This window comes from Coturnix japonica, chromosome 1 (genome assembly GCF_001577835.2).
Source record: "Coturnix japonica isolate 7356 chromosome 1, Coturnix japonica 2.1, whole genome shotgun sequence".
In the NCBI taxonomy this organism is placed as follows: Eukaryota; Metazoa; Chordata; class Aves; order Galliformes; family Phasianidae; genus Coturnix; species Coturnix japonica.
The window spans coordinates 122,986,831-123,000,448 of NC_029516.1; the positions used below are offsets into that span (position 1 = coordinate 122,986,831).

General features: G+C 39.4%; 1 protein-coding gene across 3 annotated transcripts in view; it reads right to left on the reverse strand.

The window, feature by feature from the left end:
- The window catches only part of EDAR (ectodysplasin A receptor), a 71,469-nt gene that overhangs the window by 2,687 nt on the left and 55,164 nt on the right, over positions 1-13,618 (reverse strand). For 2 of the 3 annotated variants that reach the window (XM_015849640.2, XM_032441979.1), the window contains exons 6-11: positions 8,501-8,587; positions 7,208-7,336; positions 7,047-7,121; positions 5,435-5,507; positions 4,758-4,917; positions 1,277-1,337 (exon numbers count right to left, since the gene is read on the reverse strand). In XM_015849640.2, the coding sequence (XP_015705126.1) occupies positions 1,277-1,337; positions 4,758-4,917; positions 5,435-5,507; positions 7,047-7,121; positions 7,208-7,336; positions 8,501-8,587 (585 nt within the window). The remainder of the gene's footprint in view (positions 1-1,276; positions 1,338-4,757; positions 4,918-5,434; positions 5,508-7,046; positions 7,122-7,207; positions 7,337-8,500; positions 8,588-13,618) is intronic. The other variant, XM_032441980.1, reaches the window with a different exon arrangement.

The window sequence follows — 13,618 nt, forward strand, 5'->3', positions numbered from 1 at the left end:
TCTGGTCAGTCAGCTCTATGCACAAGTCTTGACTATTCAAAGAATTTCTTACAATACTATTAGTAATAAGCACAGCTAAAATCTTTAAGTTTGAGTACATGATAGGTATGTTCAGCTCCAAAGTTATTATCATATCTCACCTGCTAACAGTAGGGTGCAGTATTCACAGAATAATTAGAGCAGAAAGTTTGCTGGGAAAGAAGTACTAGATGGGTTGTGTGCATTCCTATGGTACTACCCCACTTACTATGACAAGCCCTCATGAGTGGCTCCATGAATACACCTCTGCATGTCCAGCACAGCATTTGAGCTCGAGAGTTCTGACCCTCCCCTAACTCTGTCAGCAGCAACTGCTTTAACATCACTGTAATTGAAAGTTGCCCTTGTAGGAGCACAAAGTGTGAGATGCAGCAAAGATGCCAGATGCTTGCAAGGATAAAACTCCCTGCAAATGCTCACTTGTCACTGCTAACACTGAATCTCTAGAGATTATTTATCTGTGATGAAAAAGCTATTCTTTCCTATACAGTTTTTCTTTCTACTGCTAGTAGTTTTGTACACTGCTTCTGAAAACAGTCTTTTGCTTTGTAGTCTTTCTACTTCACACACAACTGTAATAATTTGTTGGGAGATAGAGCTCTCTGAACCACAGAAAACTTGTTCACATGTATGCACACAATGTGGGACTAAAAAAGGTAGATGCAGTTACGTCCTCTGTACTGCATGAACATTATTAGTTCATGTATCTTTTGCTGCTGAAACACTCCTGCAGTGCTAAAGAGGGGTGCAACACTGGCCTCCTTGGAAACTGCCTGTTGTCACGAGAAGTGGAACAGCATTTAGAGAAGCAGAGTAGGTCAAGACTTTTGTCTGACACACAATCCTGACCCTCCACAAATCACACTTTCATATCTGGACCTGATTTATACCTGTTATCCAAGCCACTAAGCAGATAAATATGTTTCCTCTAGACAAAAAGGAAAGTTCTCTGCAGTTTGGTCCATGTGGATGTCCACATTACTCCAGATGCAGGAAGCCCATATACACATATGGAGAGCAGCTGTGGTACACAAACCCAACCTGAACAGCTTTGGAATCATGGCACTGTGGTGCTTCCTGCCTGGTGAGAACAAATCTGCTCCCAAGGGCTTTTTCCAGATTTGCACTTTCTTTCCATGAAACTCTCCATAGGAAAACAGAGGGCTTTATATTTTACAGCAATTAATCATGATTCAATTTTGTGCTTTTACAAGAGGTTCAAGTTTTGTACACTCACCTTCTGCAACGTCGCATACGTTAGCATAGACATCAAGTATCTTTTTTCTTCGACTTTGAATCTAAAAGAGAAGAGATTTGTTGCATTATTTTTTTTGGTCATGAGAGTACGCAATTGGCAGGCAGTTGTACAAAACCTCTGGGAGACCCTCCTTTCATGGCTCCAGGGATTATCACATCATGTCCTATAGGGCCATTTTTGAAGAGCGATGGAAGAGGCTGCAACAAAAGTAAACATGTTTCTGCTTTGGCCTACCAATGTTGGAGAACTTCCTTTCAATCCGATCTTCTTTGAGATCAGCGTCTTTTCTACTCTAAGTGTTTCTGGGTTTTTTTTCTCTTTCAGACTGAAAGAAACTCCAGATAATGAGGACAAATTCAATGTCACACGTGCAGGAAAAAATGCAAGGGATGTCCAGGTGAATTGAAATCAGACTGAAATTGCCTCCATCCAACATAAGAAACCTCTAGAGGAGACAATCACCTTTTCTGTCATTTGGCATAGAAATGCTTACTGCAATGCTGATTAATTAGATGATTGCTTCTGCAATATATTACCTGCATGAATCTGAAAGATTTTATAGAGAGATAAGTAAAAAATCAGTAGCACTTTAGGCAGTGAAAATTTCAGGTTCAGGGTGCTGTCATCATTTTTGACAAGAAAGAGACTCAGACTGAAAACCTGACATCTTCTAAGCTGAAAATGAACATTTTGATGTAGTTTCATTTAGCCAAAATATTCTCAAGGTTTGGCCTTGGATTCAGCTTGGATTGAAAATAAATGTCAAAATGTCATGAGTTCTCAGGGACTTGAATTGTCATCTCTCTGCCAGCTTTCATTAGGACTGAGGTCTCTGAAAAGCTGTCATTTTGAGAGGACTCCAGCATTATCTCCACAAATTCACCACTTTTCACTGCAAACCAGGAAGAAAAAAAAGCTCAATTTTCACTATTGTGTATATATATATATATTTTTTTTTTTTTCGTAGAAAGATTTTTTCCATTTTATTTGGACTGTAAGTGACAGGGCACATCAATTACTTGGATTAATAGACTTGCAGCTGGAGACAACAAACTGGCTGCTCCACCCAATGCCTGTTTTACAGTACACCACGTTGCAGAGAAATGCAATACAGACACTGACTTCTTCACATATTCTTGGTACGATTTACATATGCTAATCCTTGGGATTCTGATGTACATTTGATAAGCTGTTTCAGACGCTTATAAACAGAAAAAATTCTTTTAAAGGAATTCATTAAAATTCATATAATACAATGATTAGATTCCTATTTTCACTCTCCATTTTTAGGGCAAGGAATGAGGGTGAAGAATTTCAAGCCCAAGAAGAATTTCAAAGGATGTTCTTTTTGCTTGAGCCAGAAGATGGGAAATGTTAAAGCTTTAGCTTGGAGCAAGCAGGTGGATTTGGGTCTGGCATATCTGGTAGCACCTTGCATAATGGTTTTTGGTTTAGCCATAGCAGCTTTGGATAAGAGCAGTTCTTCAACTTCCTTTATCCCTCTCAAAAAGTTACGTAATGCTCTTTCTAGTACTAGTAATGCTATTCAGTCTCTAGCCGCAAGCAAACTACTGCTTTTTTAACTTCCAGCAACTGGCTTAGATATGAAATCTTAGGTATGGGCTGTGGAATCTTGATGTAATCTGCCCTTTCATTGTAAACTCCGTCTTCAGCCTTGTTAGCAGGCCTCAGCTCATTAGCAATATGTCTGGACAGTAGGTCTGGGAGATAAGCTCATGTTTCAGATGTACTTAAGAGATACCTAAATACTCCGGAGAATGTATCTACTATGTGTAGTCTTTAGAAGGCAAGCTGTTTCTTATTAAATGTTCTGATTTCCTACCTGCCCAACTTGTATAATGCAATTTTAAGCAAGTGCATACGGAAGTGTGATAATGTTGGATTTTTACAGAGACCTCATAAAACTGAATTTTAAAATAGGAACATTAGAGTAGTAGGTTATTTTCATACAGTCATAACTGACTACACACAGAAAAAGCATCTTTCTTAGGTTGAGACTTGGTGTGTATGGCGTCAGCTTAAAAATGAGCTTTTGGAGAAAATCAGAGAACCATCCCAGCAAAGTAAAGCATGCAAACAAGACGCATTTTCAGACCTGTTTATTCTTCACAAAATAGCATCTCCCTCATGAGGAAAGGCTGACAGACCTCAGACTCTTCAGCATGGAGAAGAGAGGATTGAGGGCAAATCTGATCAATGCTTATAAATATCTAATGGATGGGTGTCAAGTGGATGGGGCCAAGTTGTATTTGGTGATGCCCAGCGTGACAGGACAAGGGGCAACAGGCATTAACTGAAACATGGGATTTTCCATATGAGCCTGAGAAAAAGCTTCTTTCCTTTGGGGGTGACAGAGCACTGGAATGGGCTGCCCAGAGAGGTTGTGGAGTCTCCTTCTCTGGAGATGTTAAAAACCTGCCTGGGCACTTTCCCGTGTGACTTGCTATAGGGAACCTGCTTAAGCAGGACTCAACAATCTCCATAGCTCCCTTCCAACCCCTGCAATTCTTTGATTAATGACACAATTTTGTCCTAGATATTGCTATTTTTTAATTATTTCTGGAGTTCTGAAAACACACAAAATGTCAGAGCAGGCACTTTAAGGGCAGATTCATCTTAATATAAACTATTGTGTGGGTGAGGGAGTGCCCTAACCCCTCCTTGAAATAGCCTAAGTGAGATAAACTGCCCTGAGCAATACAGATTCAGCAGGAAGAAATGAAGAGCTTCCACAGCAAAACGAACAGTGCATTTACACTGTCCTTAGAAGCACAGTAGTCACCTTAAGGTGACTATATGTACACTATATGTACATATGTGTTTCTGGAAGTTATACACACACACCTACCAAAAATAAGTAAATATATATGTATATATCAAGCACAACCCCTGATATTGCTGAAATTTCAATGGCATAGAAATAGCCATGCCTCTGAGTCAAGACGGGTAGATGTTATGCTATTGTATGACTCCAGCCCTGCTATTAGATTATTTTTCTGTCTGATTTTCTGTCGTCAGTGTAGTTTTGAGGTGGATTATATTAGCACTAACTATACTGGGGGTTTGCTGTTTTCTTTTTCTTTCTTTAGACTATAAAACATGAAATGCAGAAAAGCAGAGTTATTTCTCTGGGAACAAATGTGCTTTTCAACTCTGAACAGTATTACTACATCTACACAGACATTCTCTTCAATACTGAAGGAATTTCATATGCCATTATGCAAATAAGAGTCAGTAATACCATTGTCAGAAGGAACTCTCTTGTATTTTGTGGATTAGTCCTACCGGTGTTATGGTGCATTTCTGTGGTGATAGTTTGTATCTTGTTTTCTTAAGACAGAAAAAATAAAGAGCAAAAAAGCCAAAAGCCAAACCACCACCACCACCAATAAAAACACAGAAAGCAACTCTCAAATTTGAAATCTCAAAATTGCCTTACCCCAGTTGATTTATTGCTTGTAGAAGATTTATCTCTGGCCAAATGCACTAAAGATAACAAGCATCTCTCTGGTGTCCCTTGCTTGTCAACTGCAGCTTCTTCATCACTATCCATGCTACGACTTAGAAGTCGTTCATTCTCAGAAGATGCATCGTTTTCACTGTGAAATGAAGGATAAGGTTGTCTTAGTGAAGCCTCTCATGGTTTGACTCCAATGATTTCCTTTCTGCTATCCCAGAGTAATGGAATAAAAATGTTTTCCACCTTTTATTCCCCTGAAATCCTGTCAATGTAACAGCATTCATCTTGTGAGGATATATGTGCAACACTCACCAAGTTGCACAATCATGCTTATTTTGTAATAATCCTTCCATAGAAGGATTTTCCACTGAGGATGGTGTTTGCCTTAGTGGTGCTGCGTTATCCAGCACAGAATCTCTGTTGGCTACAACCCAGAGCACATGGTGCTCAAGGTAATGTTTCAGTGTACGGTGGCTGTGGTCCCTCCTTCCAGAAACAAACACCTGCAGCTCTTTCACTGACACATTTTTCCATGATCTACCAGAATTTTACTTCTACTTTGTTCTTCATTAATTTCTCTGTACCAGAACAAATAGTGACTCTGCCCTATTCCTACTTCAGTCAAAATGGAAGTATCTTTATATTTTTTTACTTACCTTTTAGCAGCCTTAGCTGGAGTTGCTGTAAGTTTTTCAAACTCTTCTTTCTCAGAGAATATCACAACATTATCTGCAGACAAGCAATTAAAGAAATTTATATTGGCAATGAGTATTCAAACCTGTGTTTTGTCTGAGGAGCTACTTTAGCTGGCAATTTTGCTGCAAATGGAAATCTCTCTGTTACCTTTTGAATTGCTATCAGAGGATTAAGCGACATTCTGGAAGTACAAGTACTCTTGTAAGAGGGCTGCTCCAAAAATAATGCCTCCTATTTTATGATGTTGGCCCAAAGCACCAGGAGGTGGATGTTGGCGGTATGGTAAAAAAGGTTAAACCTTCCTGCCAGCATCCCATTACATGCTGTTGCTGTGCAACTGGTGGCAGCGGAAGGGCACTGACACAACAGCATCTGACATGGAAAGGCAGATGAAACAAAGGGGTTTCACTGAGTTCCTTCATTCAGAAGAAATGGCACCCACTGACATTCATCAACACTTGCTGAATGTTTATAGAGACCTCACAGTGCATGTGAGTACACTGAGGTGATGGGTGGTGCATTTCAGCAGTGGTGGCAGTGATGTGAAAGATAAGCCATGTTCTGGATGGTCATGCACAGCTGTCACACCACAAAATGAAGAGCATCTCAATCAACTCATCTGCATGAATTGGTGGATTATGACCAGGCAACTGTGTATGGAGACGAGTATCAGTTTCAGGGTTTTGGAAATAATGATGGCAACATTGGAATACTGTGAAGTTTGCACCAGGTGGGTCCCACAAATGCTCACACAGGAACAGAAAGAACACTGTATGCAAGTTTGTCAGGACCTACTGAACCAATACTGGGCTGACAGTTTCCTGGACTGCATCATTACCAGTGATGAGACATGCAGTTACCACTGTGAGCCGGAGTCAATATCAGAGTCCATGGAGTGGTGAATATGTGAATCCCCCATCTAATAAAAAGTTCAAGGCACAGCCCTCAGCAGGTAAAGAGATATGCAGTGTCTTTTGTGACAGTCAACTCTTCTACATCATGACACTAACTTCCAGAGTCAGGTCAGAGAAGAAGACAATATTTCTCTTGAAACACAATTGCACCAGGCCGCACATCAGTTTGAAGACCATGGAGCACATTAACAATCCTGGCTGGACAATCCTATCACACTCACCATAGGATCCAGATTTGGTGCCTTCTATCTGTTTGGGCTGATGAAAGATGAACTGCATGAGTAACAATTTTTCTAGCAATGATGTCACCATAGCAACTGTGAAACAGTGGTTCACTTCCACTTGTGAAGAATTTTATGAGCACAATATGCTCTTGCTCATTGCTGGTAAAAATGCATAGCTAATGGTGGTGAGTATGTTGAAAAAGAGTATTTTGTAGTTAAGAATCTGCTCTATCAAGTAGTGTTTTTGTGCTCTTTGTATCTGCTGCAGTTTCCATGGAAATAAACAGGAGGCATTACTTTCAGATCAACCAATGTACATAATTATTTTGTAAATGGACATTGAATGGGGGAATTGTAATTAAGAGAAATGCAGTATGAATACTTAAGCCCAGTGGCATCTTGGATAGAAAATACAAAACTAAAGCAACTTATACCTTGTACTTCTTTCTTCTCTTCTTGCGTATTAGCCTGAGCTTCAACATTTTTTACTGAGTGGCTCTTGCAACAGGCTAGAATGTAAAAATAACAACAATTACTCTTAGAAGCTATCTAAAAATAGTATTTGCAGCAAAAACGTGTTGTGCTGAACAATTACCTTGAGCAGAAGGTTTGGTTTTCACAATGTAAAACATGATGATGAGGACAATGGCAATAGCCATTATGAATATGGTAGACATTGCAATGATCAGAGCTGTAGCCAGGTGTCCTTGTCCTGAAAGGTCTGCTGGAAAAACAAATAAGTATCTTTGTAAAGAATCAACTCTTCAGATCAAAGAATAGTTAACAGTCCACATTCCACTCTACTGTTAGAATTTGCACACTTATTTTGTTGATCTGCATCTTGTTTAAGCATAACAAAACTAAATGCTACTTCTCAAAGGGGAGCTATCTAATAATTTTCAAGTTGTGACTTAGGCTGCAAGAGCTACTTAATAGTATTCATAAAAAATACTTGATCAGATACCTATACAAAGATGTAGGAAGTGGTATTATCTGCTAATAATACAGGAAACTACATGTACGCAGGAGTAACAGCCTTCCTAACAGTGAAATAGTGAAACGGTACTTAAAAGAAAGAAAAACAAACAAAAAATACTAAACCAAAAAATGTCAATAAAATGGGATGAGAGGTAAATATCTCTGACTGCCTCAAAATCTTTGCATTAAGGAGAACACAATGTACTTGTGGAATAAGTAATGTTTTTTAATAGACTTAAAGCATGGCTGCAGGGTGAATTTAAAATAAGAGATGTTGAAAGAAAGAAGCAGAATTTGGATGAATAGATTAGAATCAAAAACTGATGAAAGAATGCAGAAAATGTCGGATATACTAAAATGCCAGAAAATAACTTTTCTGAAAACATGATCCTCAAGATCTTGTTTACAGACAAAATGACCGGGAAGATCAATGTGGTCAGTACCTCATTAAATGCATCCTTCCTGTTACGTGTACCCAAACTCAAACATTTTAAAAACCTAATAATCACAGTGGAGAACAGTTCAGAACAGTTCAGTAAGAGACTGGCTTTATTTGTCCATTCCACTGTCACCAGACTACATGAGGCTTTGCTGAAGAATAATACCCTATCTGTATCACTACAAATAACGAGCTAATTAATCGCTGGCGTTGCCCACTAATGTCCAAGTGCATTTTAAGTCCATCCTCCTTGAACAGCGGTATTGATTAACCAAGAAGTAAAAATTAATCCTAAATTATTTTTAATAGCCACTTTAGAAATCTGGAAAGAGTGGTGATGAAATTCACCACCTGATATCATCAACACCTTGATATCATTCAACACCTGCTATCATCAGTTCAGTTGTGCTTTTGTTGATGCTATTTTTGAGACCAACAGCTGCTGCATTAAATCCAGGATTGTCTTCTTACCTTTGTGAGCATGCTGGTAAGGTGAGAAAGTACTTGTGCCAGAGGTGCTTGGGAAAATGGCTGAAATGCCAGAAGTAGCCCCTGCACCTGCAATAGAAAAACAGAAATGCCATTAACTTCCACGGTTAGTTCATATAGTCAAAGCAGTATCTTAGCCCAAGTAAAGAGAGCCTTGGCTTTGCTTGATTGCATTTCCAGTTAGTTAGCAAAGAGCCCATGAATTCACTGTGACTTTTCAAAATGTTCCTAACCCCACTGTGCATTGCTGGCATGATGAAAATTGTATGTAGAATATAATTTTGCACAGCATCGAGATGGAGGAGAAGTCAAAGCTCATGAACTGTTATGAGCATAGAAAAAACTCATCACATTACTGTTCTTGTAGTTAACCTTCACTAGCAGGATCAACATGAAACTCTGATAGTAAGCAAGCCCTCACAACCCCAAAGGAAAACCAAGCAAAAGCGACAAGCAAGACTGTTGAATGTCCTTCTGTTTCGTAGAGCTGCACTGTCTTAGAAGGAAATAGCAGAATTTCTGCCATCTAGCTGAAGTATTTGTTTCTTATGATCCCTCCTGTCAGTCTAAATCTGTATCCCAGGGGGAAATAAAATCTCCAAAACAGTGAGATGAAGTATTTCAAAAGGACTGCTTCATGCTGGCAGAGGGAGGTTGCCCAGTAGAGATTTTCCTTGGGTAACTTCTACAGTTCGGTTTAAAAGTTAGTTAATATTTTTATTAATCTTTCATATGGTTTCACACACCACATTTTCAAAGCAGTAAACCAAGTCATAAACTAACATCTTTTCACAATACTAGACAATAGTGAATATTACTGGGAATAAGGTTGTTGATGAGAATGTTGTGTGAAAATACAGGGTGGCACTGCCATAAAATTCCAAGAAAGGCATGAAAACATTGGGTTTGGAAGAAAACATTCTCTCAATTCTCAAATAATTTTTCAAATAATTGGTGAGGAGGTTATGCAAACAGCCACTATGAACAGCCAAGGAAAACCATCCTCTGGCTGGGAGCAGGGATAAGAAAACCCTTCTGCTTTATATTAGCTGTGCACAGAAAAAGTCCAGAGATGACATTTAAATTTAGCAGACCTAGAGCCAGAAGACTGCTCCAATCAGACAGCACATGGCTGGTGTGGCAGCTAGAGTAGCTGAGACCTCACCAAGCCACTCTTTTGACCCAGTAAATATCACAAGAAATTCAACCCACTAGGTAAAGTTGACAGGAAATTAAATGGCCTGGAATGGTCTGAGAAATATTCCATGGTTAAGTACAAAGAAATGTACATGCTCTTCAAATTAAGAAGAATGTTTTCCAAAAAAAAGAAAAAAAAGGAAGAAAAAAAGATATTACCTAACCTAAAACGTGGCTGCATGTACTGAATGCAAAATGTACACTCTTGAAGTGGCCACAAAGTACAAGTTGCAGATGTCTTCAAAAGAAGTTTCCTTTCATTATGGTAAAATTTCTTTCAAACGTCATTTCTTGGAAGGAAATGAACTCATTTGTTATGAAAACTGAGGGAATTTTTGAAACGGATGAAGTGTTTTCATAAAGTTTTAAATACGCTAATTTGTTAATTCAGATGCTTTTAGCATAATGTAAATGGCGGGCAGATTGAATATATCTTGGTCCCTTCCCTGTGACAGAATTAATTCTTGGAAGAATTATTTATTAGTTCCAGAACCTGCAGCACAGCAGTGGAGCATCTACATGTCAGTAGATGAAGATGCCCTCTGTCTGTAATGGAGGATAAAGACAAGTACTTTGTAAGGTTGCTAGTAATTCTTCACAAACTGAAATGATTCACACTTAGTTTCAGCCTTATATTTACTCAGCTGAGCAGTGGAGACAATCTACTCAATGTCCAATGCAGCAGCCAGAGACCTGTCTGTTCTTTCATGTCTGCAGCTACAAGGCCTATGCCTCTTCTTGCCCCCCCTTGGCAGACAATTACAGACAACTGCAATTCTGTGCTGTTCCTACAGGCCGCAACAAGTCAACAGAAGCTTTCTTTCCACTGCCTTTCAATTAATATGGCAAACTGCTCTGCTCTCTGCCTGCACTTTATCAAACAAGCTTTAGTTCATCTCAACAGTAATGGGGAAGGCCATATGTTTGTCCTTCAGCATCACTTCCACCCTTCACCCAGCTCCACCCACATGAAGATATGGCGCGTTGCCCACTCTATACACACCAAAGCCTCTCCAACACACAAGGGTGCTCATTTTCATCTTCGGAAGAGCCTGCACAAGAGATTTTCCTTTGGTTACATGGAAATGGGACTGTGTTGGTTCTGTACTGGCTATCATGGCAAGAGCTAGGCTGATGCTAAAACGTGATGGCTTGTTACATATGCCTGTGTGGGAGTTAAATATTATGCATATTTTAAGTCTATTATCAAATTTAATAATTTGGTGTATTCATTATGAGCCAAGACTTTTCTTTGGATGTGGCTTAGAAGCAAGTGCCAGTTCACACACCTGCACTACAAGGGGAACCAAAAATGCCAGCTTCTGCAGAATTTCAGTTTGTGCCTATTTTGTATGAGCAAAAAGAAGCAAAGCAACAAATAGAAGCAAAGCAAAGTCTCGCAGTAAACCATGATTCCAGTGTTAGTTGTTCCTCGACACATCCAGTTTTGTGTCCAGATAACATTATTAACTTTGGTTTCGATATAGATGACACATATTCTATGTAGGCTTAGAGCTCAGGCAGAGACATCCTAACGTGCTACAGCACAACATATAGAAATAACTCTGTTTTAAGCCCCCAGAAAGACTGATGGCTGCAATATAGCTGTGCAAAAGAGTGGTTCATATTTCTAGACACCTGTAAGTAACACTATAGGAATGTGATAAAGACATTAGGAAGAAGGTTTATCAGTGAAGCTTTGCCATTTTTTTGCATTATGTTTTTATTAAAAAAAAAAAAAAAGAAAAAAAGAAAAATAGAGAGTCTAAATGCTGTTTCATTAAAAACCAGCACATACTGATTAGGAGAACAATTTCATCTGTATGCAGGCTTGAACATTTGTTGTTGTTGTTGTTTTTAACTTGAAAGATAGCTTAAGTTGCCATGCAGTCAGCCATCCATCCCCACAGTGAACAAATGCAGGGCATAACATATTTGTTTTAAGGAACCATTCACCATTCCGCTTTGTGCAACAGGACTATTGCTATTGTTTATGTATCTCAAGACAGATTTATAGCAAGAATTGATGAACAAATGTGGGACAAGGAGGGCACAGGGAGGGGAGGGTTGCCCAACACACCCTCTCACAAGTGTTTGTGCCTGCAGGAAATCTGGTGCAGCAGGGACCATATGTGCTTCTGGCATATGTTGCTGTAGGTGGCAGCTTAGTGGTCCATGCAAAGGACTGCTGCTCCAAGCTAGCAACAGCTTTTTGTGAAGTTTATTTAATACTTAATGACACACTATAAAAATACACAAGTACGTATGCAACAGGCTACCAAAGTGATCTGAAATACAAAGCGTTCAAAGAAATGCCTTTATGTCTCGATGTGTCTGCTCCTTGCTACTGGGAGCAGTTTGCTGCCTCTCCTTTCGCACCCCACTTCCCACAGCCACGACCCATTTATGAATGGCAATCCATACTTGTTACTGCCAGCTGAGCTGTGCCTGCAGGCACTATGGCCATTTTAAAGGAGCGAAGTAAGATAAAGCACCCACGCATATTAGTAACCAGCAGCCTGAAATATGAGATGGAAAAATATATTACATCGAGTTGAAGTTCAATAAAGGTAGAAAGTTTATGGCTGACAAAGTAATCGGAAACTAGATTACAACTAAATGTAGTCATAAATAAAGATGTAGCTTTTTAGAAAGCCCACATCAAAATTTTTAAATTAATGTCGATCTGTATTCAGGTACTTACAGAAAAGGTTTTCAGACTGAAGGGAACAACACTTCCTATGGAAACCCTGTCCATTTGGGCAGTCATGGAACAGAAGCCACTGTAAAAATGCAGCTGCTCTTCAAAGCATCTATGTGTGAGCTTAATCAACAAACATCATCCAACTCCAATAACATTGCAAATCACGTATAGCACAAATTAGCTCAGGCACCAGAGGACTACTTGGCTGCTTTTGATTTTTCTGTTATTTTCAGGAAAGATGAAGAATACCATAAGGCAGTTTGGCCCAATATTTACTGTGGCCTCAGGCAGATTCTTCAGTTGGTTTAGATAGTTATTAAATCGGGAAGAGCGAGAAGCAAACAAGTTCCCTAGTTTGAATCTTATAAAACTTGTGATAACCCTAACCCTAATTCCTACAGACTTTAGTTTCAGATCTGGTCATTCTCACTGTAAGGAGCCACTACTGTTCAGATACCTAAAAAGACATACTTTATACTCTCATGCTCTGTAATGTTTTTAACTTCTGTTTTTCTCTCTCGCTTTTGTGCTGGGGCAGAGAAAAGAGCTGATGACATGGCCTTAGTCTGATAATTTATTTACTGTTTTCTTTAGGATTTACTGAGAGCTTTAATTGTACGGTGCTGGTATGTTGGAGGTAGATGTGGAGAGGGACAGCAAGTCTGTGAGAGGGGATGGTCCTCGGAGTTTTTGGGCGAGCTGCAATGGGACTAGGTGCCCTCCTCTGTGATACCTGGTGACACCTGGGCTCAGCTTTCCAGGCAGCTCAAGAGAGCAAAGTCCATAGAATCATAGAATCACAGAATCACAAGGTTGGAAAGGACCTACAAGATCATCTAGTCCAACTGTCCTCCCTTTACCATACTTGATCCTTAGATCTTTTCCCTGGATGGTTTATGGCTGAGGCTGGCCAATTTTGTCCCAATATTAGGTTCCTCTCCTAATATAGACAAGCCCTGAGGGAATAAGGCCACACCACTAGTGAACAATAAAGCACTGCCTTCAATGTTTCTCCTGTTCCACATGTAAAGAGGAATGGGGTGTTCAGAGATCAAACGACTCAAAAAGGAAAAAAAAAAAAAAAGGAAAAAAAAAAAGAAAGAAAGTTTGTTAGCTCCAACTAACAAGCCTGTTCATTTGTAAGCCTAATTTGAAACAGAAGGAAAATCTCCTGATGTTGATCATATTACAAAAGGACA